This window comes from Globicephala melas, chromosome 2, assembly GCF_963455315.2.
Source record: "Globicephala melas chromosome 2, mGloMel1.2, whole genome shotgun sequence".
Taxonomy (NCBI): Eukaryota; Metazoa; Chordata; class Mammalia; order Artiodactyla; family Delphinidae; genus Globicephala; species Globicephala melas.
The window spans coordinates 31,503,601-31,512,759 of record NC_083315.2 but is presented as its reverse complement, the minus strand read 5'-3'; the positions used below and the strand labels follow the sequence as shown (position 1 = coordinate 31,512,759).

The following is a 9,159-nucleotide window of genomic DNA, read 5'->3' as shown; positions in this document are numbered from 1 at the left end:
CCGGCCGCCGTAGGTCCCTGCTGGCCGCTGTGACCCGCCTCGGGCCGCCCCCCGCGGCTCCTCTGACCCCCGCGGGCCGCCGTACGTCCCCGCGGACCGTTGTGGACCCTGCCGGCCGCCATAGCAGTGCTCCCACCCCCGCCCGGACCGGCCTTTCAAGATGGCTCCCGCGCCCCGCTCCCCCCCGGCGCTCTCGCTGAGGGCCGGGCAGCGGCGCAAGGCGCCAGCCTCGCGTTCCGACTCCCGCGCGGCCTAGAGGCCGGCAGCGGCCGGCCGCCGGCCTGCGCGCTCCGTCTCTCGGGGCGGGGCGGCACGCCGGGCCCCTTCCGGGGATGGGCCCGGGCTCCTCCCCGCTCGGGCGGGCGCTCAGCCGTGTCCACGCCCGTCAGCCCGCCCGGCCCGGCTGGCCGCAGACCGAGCCCGGGCGGCCGCACGGGGAACTCTCAGCCAGCGGGCGTCGGGAGGCGGATCCCGGGCCCCGACCGGGACGGGCCGAGCCGAGCAGGCGGCGGCACCATGTTCTCGCTCAAGCCGCCCAGACCCACGTTCAGGTCCTACCTCCTGCCGCCGCCCCAGGTAAACAGCCGTCTCCCCGCGGCGCCCTCTCCTCGTGTTTCCGGGGAGCCGAGCACGGGCAGGCCCAGGAGACTGCCCCGTCCCCCGTCCCCCGGACCCCGGCGCGGGGAAACCGCCTTCCCGGGAACCCCGCTGGCTCGGTGGAAACTTGCAAAACTCCGCCGCAGCCGTTCTCGGCTTCGAGACGGGACTCCAGGGAGCGATCGGAGTTAGGATTTATTTAGCCCTTCGCCTGGCGACGGTCTCCGTCGTGACCGCCGGCAGGATCGCATCGCCTGTGGGCACTTAGTGGAAGGGGTTACTTACCTGTCGTAAATGTGAACACCTGGAAGCGGCACTGGCGGTTGTAGTATTTTTATGGCCAGACTCTCAATTCCATCACGAGCAGATCCTTACAAGAGTTCGGTAAAAATGTGTAAGAATTTAAGTGGGGGGAATACGTGGCTGTAGCCTGTGTCATCACCTAGAAAATAAAATTTGCTTTTATCTCTCAGGCGGGAAAAAAGTTTTGATTTTGATTTGTTTTGCTAATGTATTTCAGACTGACGATAATATTAATTCAGAACCGAAGATTAAAAAACTGGAGCCTGTTCTTTTGCCAGGTAAACATGAGTGTTCTAACAGATACTTTAGTAATGTGTTTTGGCCTAAGATTATTCCACCAGCTAGTACCATGTGGTTAACTTTCCTCATTTACTTTAAACTTTAGCCACTTAAAAATAACGACTGAGGATGGAAAAAAAAAAAAAAGGATTGGTTAGAACTAAAGGACAGCAACAAAAAGTAATGATTAATTGGTGTTTGTCCTTGAAAACTTAAGCATCGTAGAAAACTGTCAAGAATACCACTACCTTATTTCCTTTTCGTCTCCTGAAATGTTCTTTTTTAAAGCGATCATGAATTGCTTAGGTGGTGAAAGGACTTTTTGCCCTTCTTGTCCATCTGCAATTTCATGCATTCATGGTTAATAATCAGATCACATTTCAATAGTATAAAAAGCGACTTTTATTATGTCTGGGTCTCTATACCAATAACAAAGCTTAGTGAACTTTGAATTACTTACTTGGCAATTGTTTTTTGAAGGTGTCAGCTGTGTTTGCAAATCTTGTTTCAATTTAGAATAGGGCTTCCCAGCAGAGACACTATAGATGTTTTGGGCCTGATAATTCTTTGTTGTAGGGTTGTCCTGTGCATTGCAGGATGTTTAGCAGCATCCCTGGCCTCTACCCCCTAGATGCCAGGAGCACCACCTCCTCTACCTCCTACTTGTGGGAACCAGAATGTCTCCAGACATTGCCAAACCCTTTTGTTAGGGGGTGGGGGGAACCCTAGGGGCAAAATTTTCCCCCTGTGGAGAAGCACTGGTTTAGAACAAAATTGAGGTTAGAAGACCTTAGAGGTAGAGGTAGGAATTGATGGTAAATTGGAGATTAGTTTTAAAGCGTATAATGCATTTATTTGATTGGTATTTTGAGTTGTATAATAATTATGTAACAGCTAGGAAGTCAGTTGTTTAATCTGATTATTAGGGAAAGTAGCCAGGAAAGCCTGTTTTAAACATGAAATATAATCAAATACCAGTTTGTGTGACTACTATCAGTATTTTAAAATCTCAGTTGTTATTTAATGCTAAATCTGATAAAATGATTAGAACTCTATAGGTAGTAATTGAACAAATAGGGTAACTTAAAATTTTGTGCTTTAAAATTTTAAATATTAAGTAGGAACAAACAAATTTAAAACATAAACCTATGGTTCCCTATTATAGATGTTAACTCTTAAAATTGTTTTAAACTTTATTTGGGGAGTTAGTTATAACTATTTTCCCTTTATTTTGTTAATGCTTTTTAGCCAAACAGTATGTACTAAATAATCCTTTGTACTTGTCCTGGAAGTGAACAATAGAATTAATAAGTAACCTTTGCTCCCTGTGTGTGCTCTGTTTTGGTCTTAGTCACTCCAGGCATTTAAACAACCCAGCGGCAAACAGTGCTCTTCCTGAATGAGTGCCTGTGAGCTATTGAACTTTGGGTCCTTTTACCCTGAACAGGCCCTGTTCTTTGATTTCCCCCTTCTGATATTTGATTTGATTTGACACTAATAAACCACATGGTCTTAGCTACAAATGATAGTGCTTGATTTTCTTTAGTTAACTTCTATATTTAAGCTTTGCTTGTGAAATTGTTACAAATATCAGTAAGCTCAAAGAACTTTACATTGAGCGATTATCTTTTCTATAGAATTAACTAAAAACTTACCTTTCTGTTAAAAAGTCAGCGTTTTCTGGGGAAGTTGTAAACCCATTTCCTGACTGTCAGTGGTTTACTTGTCTTAAAAGTCATAGCTAAGTCTGGATCCCCTGACCTGTGGTAGCTTTTCTTCATTGGCTCTGTGTGTGCATACGTGATGGCTTTGGCCCCCGGATTCTGTTTGCACCTAACCTATTCCTCACAGAACGTTTAGTCAATGCTAAATTAGTGTGTCTTTGCCCTCCTTCCCCACCCCTTCTGTTCTTACCTTCCCATCCTGGTCTTCCCATGCTCTTCCCGTTCTTTCTGTCAGACCCCCCCCCGCCCCCCCTTCCCCCCACCCCCGTCATGGTCTCTGTGCCCTGCTTCACCTCTAACCTCACCAACTCCCGCCAGAACCTCTGTTGCTCCCTTTTCAGCCTGTGCAATCTGGAAGACAAGTGGAGAGTAACTGAAGCATTGGTGATCTATAAGACCTGGGCTGCACTAGGGCTTTGCCTAAGAGGGCTTCATAATATAGTTCTGGCCTTCATTATAGTCAGAAACCAAGAGAAAACTTGGCCAAGTCACCTGCGGCTTTGCACAGGCACGCGAAACAAGGAAGTAATTGTTCAGAGGTATAGTGTTGGATGTTATGCTTTGGCAAAATGCCTTGGGTTCAAGGATATCCTACTTCAGTTGCCCAAAGTTTGAACTTTTAATTCAATAAGCAGATGAAAATTGAAACACAAAATCAATTGTTTATTTGCAGTTACCAAGTGCTCTGTTGAACTTAACGAGGCTGAATTTAAAATGATCTTCAGCTTTTATTAAACAAAGAAAACAGAAGAAATTGACTAGGAATTTAATTTAGATTGTGGTTTATGTTAGTAATATTCAGCTTGCCTGGTTCATGAAACTCCTTGAGATGGAGATTGTATCTAATTCAGTTTTGTGGTACCCAGTGTCCAGCATAGTGCATCGAGATGTTGGTTGAGTGAATGACAGTGAAAGGACCCCTCAGACCACCTGCTTAAATTGTTCCCGTAGCCATGCGTGTGCGCGCACATACACAGACAAACAGACCAACTCTCAGGTTTAGGAGGAAGGGGAAAACTCTTACTTTATGCCATGTGTCTTGCTCTCTCCCAAAGCCACACTTCTCAAGAAAATTGTACCTGAGCCTAGAACTGAAATACAGTGCTCTGTCAAAGCACCTGGCCTTTGCCTAGGCTTTCTCTTCATCTTCCCGTCATTACCTGAATCTCATTCTTTGACGATTGTGTTGTGTGTGTAAAATCACCCCAGTCCTTTTGAAAAGAGGGAGAGTATGAATTCTAAACTGTGTATGTGTGTGTGTGTTCCAGCATATGTTTGTGAGAACAGGTGTTGCCACACTAAGCTTGTGTCTGTTTGGGTAGCTGCTGGGCTGGTGGATCCGTTCACTGAGTCTGTGAGCACCTCCTGGGTTCCTGGCTTCATGCTAGCTGGGAAGGTGCTGGAGGAGGAGTGGGCTTGAATTGCAGCAGGGCTGGGGCAAGCTCCATGCTGCCTGTGGACAAGGCAGAAGACTGTGACCTGGACCAGTGGTTCCCAGATTCTAGTCATGGCCTGGCTGACATCAGATCTGGATGAAGTTTTTATCAGCCCTTGGTCAAATTGAGAAAATTAAGAAAAATGCAGGTTTTTTCCATAAAGCTAAATTGATTTGCTTTAAATTCTGAGATTATGTCCTTCCAGCTTCTTTGGTGTAGATATGTTCTTCTAGTAGTAGCTGTGACTTTAAAAAAGTTTTTAAGTTAGCTCTTGTGTAGTTTCCCTGAATTATTTTTGTAGTATACCTGTTTTGTGGAATCTGAACTGGAAATCACTCCATGAAATTATTGTAATATTATAGGTACAATTTAATGAACACTCACACAGAGAACATCAGTTGTTTTATCTGCCTGGAGTCTTTCCACCATCTTCTGAGAAATGCACCCTCTCTCTTCTGACAAATTCTCCTTCCCCATCTCCACCCAGCCCGGGGTTCTCGTGTGGCCAGCAAAGATGATAACCCACCCCCAGACTGCTAGCATGAGCACAGGTTTGCCTCTGGATGTTTTCAGATTGGTACTGAGGAAAGAGATCCTTTTCTATAGCGCCATCCGTGGCTGAAGCACCAGCAGACTTGTCCAAAAGAATGACGTCACGTGTTGAGAGCGGCAGAGGCAGAACACCGAGGGAGAGTTCTGATGGTCCCATTTTCCTTGAAGTCCAGCTGACACCAGAGCCACAGAATATTTCTTTTTGCCAGGCTAGTTCCGGGCATGTTTCTTACACTTTCAACTAAGATCCTTAACTAATATATGATATAGCTTACAGGTTACTCCTCATGACAGGCCTGTCAGGAAGGTACCAGTTTATCTTCCTTTGACAGGTGAGAAAACTATACAAGTCATAGAGGTTAAGTAACTTGTCTAGTGTTGCCCAGCAAGCAAGGGCAGAGCCAGGATTAGGAGCCTGACTCCCAGGCTATGTCTTTAACCACTAAGCAGCAGGGCCTGCCTGACTGTGCTGACACCAGGGTCCAGATTTATGCTTTGGGATTGGATAGCCGGTGGGTTGGATGTCGTCCTAGAGGGAGTGCTCTAGGTGAGGTAAAAAGAGCTCTGTCCTCGGCTCTGCCCTTTCCACAGCAGACAGATTTGACCCAGCTTGACAAGCAACTTTCAAACGATTTCAGCTGCCAGAAAATGGAATGTCTCGGGAGTCAGTGGACTTCCTGTCTCTGGCCGAGCTGAGCAGAGGCTGGTGGAATGCCAACGGCTTTGTCGTGAGGGGATGAGATTTGCAGCGAGTGGGGCTCGGTGGGCTTTCTCTCTCCTCTCTCTCTCTGGGACATGATTTTTTTTTTTTTAGTATTTATTTATTTATTTTGGCTGCACTGGGTCTCAGTTGCGGCACACGGTATCTTCATTGCGACATGTACACGGGATCTAGTTCCCGACCAGGGACTGAACTCGGGTCCCCTGCATTGGGAGCACAGAGTCTTACCCAGTGGACCACGAGGGAGGTCCCTGGGACGTGATCATTTTAGGGATCTGTGGGGTGGGAGGGGGATGGCCTGAAGTGCTGTGGCCACGGCCTGAGTTGATGGTTGAGTGGGTACTGACTGCTCATTCCGTACTGCTTGGTAGAGGGGGAGCAGCCGAAGAAGAGGGCTTCTGCCCTGAGTCTCAGTTCACTGGCAAGTGCTTCAGTGGAGGAGAGCCGAGGTTGTGCAGGCTTGGAGGAAGGGCACCTGAGCCGCATTTGGGGAGGGCCTGGCAGTCGGGAGAGGACTTGTGCTCTGCCCCGTGGTGCCCGCTAAGACTCAGCCTCTGTGCACAGGCGAGGGTCGGCTCGGCCCTCCCTCTTCCATCTGCAGTGCCAGCAGCACTTCCATTAGGAGATTAACTAGTAGATCGATAATGAATGCACTGATTGTCCGAGTCTTTTGTAATCAGATCAGAAAGGGATACGACCTAGGGCCATCCGGAAAATGAAAATAGCCATTGTTGGGCAGCTGTCTTGTTTATTGCTTTTTTTTTTTTTACATGTTCACTGTTTGGACCATTTATGTTCTACTGTCCTCTACCTCACTGTACGTCTTATTTCCTCAACTAGATTGTGACTCCCTTAAAGCAGACTGTCTCTTTCAGGTGTTTTTTGTTTTGGTTTGGTTTTTTGTAGATAGGCTTTAGAGATCCTTGTAGACTGAATTTCGTAGTATTTTAACTCTTAGATACCCTGCTTTTGAAAGACAGAAGGCCTTGTAACTGCTCCTTGGAACCATGAACGGTTTATCCAACTGCGGTGTCTTAGCATTGGGTCTGTGCCTCACCTGGACAACCTTCTTCTGAGCGTTTGGAGCTGTCCATTCCTCCAGCGCCTGTTAGAGGACCTCAGGTCACCTCCTTACTCCTGACCTTGCAGCTCCTGCTCAGAAACTCTTCGTGAATCCCCTTAAGGAAAATCCTGCTTAAACCAAAAATAAAATCCAAAGTCTGTAACCTCTGTAGTTTGCTGACACTCACCTTGCTGACCTCTTGCACTGTTTCCCAATGTTGATATCTGCTTCACTCAGACCCAGATGCCTTTTTCCTTATTCAGGCCTTTGTTTTTGTGATCATGTGTTCTCTCTGTCTTAACCCTCATCTGCCTTCAAGATTCTCCTCTGGTTTCTTCCTGAGGTCTGCACTGCTGACCTTCCTCCAGCCCCCATCGTGGGTAGCTCTTACTGGACGTGGTACTTGATTCCATGCTTTTTTGTATCATGCGTGACCCTGTGAGTACCAGGAGCGGCCTCCGATGTCTTGTGCTCATCTTGTACAGAGTTTCAGCTTCCCTTAGTAACTGTTAGGCCACTTTAATTCCCGAAGTTCGCTGCAGCTCAGGTGACACTTGGACTACCCTGGCTTTAATGTTGGAAGTCCTGCACGCCAGGAATCCCCAGTCCCAGGCTGTCTGGGATGGTCACTCACTGAATGTAAAGCCACAGACTGAGCTATGCCTTGGGCCTCTGCACATTCCGTAAGTTAGCTACTGTGTACAGTGAGGCTTTGTCTTAAACTATTTTTCAAGCTAAAATTTATGGGAAAAATTATTTTAATTCATCAAACATGTATTGACTTTCTAAATGTGTAAGGTATTATGAAAGATAATGTGACATAATTTTTGGTTCTCAGGGAGTTAAAAACTTCCCTAGCTATACCATTTAGAGACTTATTAATTTTAATTATATTTCCTTTCTTATTTATCTTTACAGATGAAAGGGTCTTGAGAAAACAAACTTTGATGATTTATTGATTCCTTCCCAGGTTATAGTAGAACGTCTTGGCCCATCATCTTCTAATTTAGACAATTTTTTCTCTGGTGCTTTTTGCATATCCTGCACTGAAGCTCGCTTCCTGCTTTTTCTTTCGTGCGGCTCCTATCGCTTCCTGCCCGTGGTGTGCTGGCAAGTGCCCGGTGCTGAGGGTCCTCCCACATGGCTGGCAGCACACCGCCCTCCTGCCGGAAAAGCCCAGGAGGACAGTCTCTGGGAGCTTTGAAGCTTCAGTTCAAAGTTTCCTCCTCAAGGTCACTAATTTAAAATGTAGCAAGAACCGTTTGGGCGCTCTTCTGTTTCTGCATCTGTCCCCTCTGGAAAGAGGCGCTCTGAATCCCCTGTTTCTCTCCCGCCTGTGAGCTGGTTTCCCGGCCCGCAGGACTGCAGTTCGTGCCTGGCAGTAGCTGAGGACAGTTCCTACCCAGGGTTTCCGCTTTTTTTATGAAGTATGAGCAGAGAGCCGTGCTGCATGATCCATGTATTTTAGAGAATGGTTCCATGTGAACAAAATTTAGTGTCGTCAACTAAAACTCAAGCCAGGTTAACTTGGTGCTTATTTTATTACATGCTTATGATAATAAGAAGTCCCAGTTCGGCATCTCCCCGGAAATGCCCTCCTTTTCTTCTTTCCCTCCATCCCACCCTACTTCTTTCTATCCCCCAGGCCCATTTCCACTGTCCACTAAGAAAGCTATGTAACAGTTTTCCTTCAAAGACCATAACCCAGTGGGTCCCTATTTTACTGTTGTTGCTGTTGTTTCGTATATTTCTTGTCCATCTTCTTTTCTTTAGTAGTTTTATTTTTAAATAAACTTGGATTTGTAAAAGGGTACAAATAGTTAACACATACTCTTCACCCAGCTTCCCCTAATGTTACTATCTTATAACCTCGATAAATTTAGCTGAACTAAGAAACTAACAGTACTGTTAACTAAGCTGCAAGTTTTATTGACATTTCCCTAGTTTTTTCACTAATGGCCATTATTTTAGCGCCCCTGCCAGGACACCATGTCTCCCTAGTCTCCAGCCTGTGACAGTTTCTCCGTCTTTACTGATGGATGATGAATTCTTTCATCTTGGCTCCTCTATCCTTTTGAAATGTCCTCTCTCTCTTTCTCTCTCTCTCTTTCTCTCTGTCTCTGTCTCTCTTTCTCTCCCCCACCCCCATTCCCCCCTCTCTTTTTCCCTTCCCTACTTTCTGGCATTCTGGAACTATCAGAAGCTCCAGATTCAGTATGTCTTTCCTCTGCCCCAGCCCTGGAGTCAAACATTTCTCCACTGAGTCCTGGTTCATTTTATTGGAGAATGGTATTTAAATACCAAGATCTGAGTGCCGAATGTGGTTTGTTACTGGAGGCGTTTTCAGGAGACAGAGTAGAAAATGAACACATGCACACTAAGCCATGTATGCACACACCTCCCTTTGTTTCTTTACCTCTCCATCTTTGTATATATTAAGATATACCTGAGTTTATACCAATGTCTCAGACTCTAATCTAGCCC

General features: G+C 46.4%; 1 protein-coding gene across 1 annotated transcript in view; it reads left to right on the top strand.

The window, feature by feature from the left end:
- The first annotated feature begins 165 nt into the window (after positions 1 to 165).
- MTMR10 (myotubularin related protein 10) overlaps positions 166 to 9,159 on the top strand; it is a 44,485-nt gene continuing 35,491 nt past the window's right edge. Inside the window, exons 1-2 of the mRNA XM_030878420.3 lie at positions 166 to 576; positions 1,118 to 1,178. Of these exons, the coding sequence (XP_030734280.1) occupies positions 517 to 576; positions 1,118 to 1,178 (121 nt within the window). The 5' untranslated portion in view covers positions 166 to 516. The remainder of the gene's footprint in view (positions 577 to 1,117; positions 1,179 to 9,159) is intronic.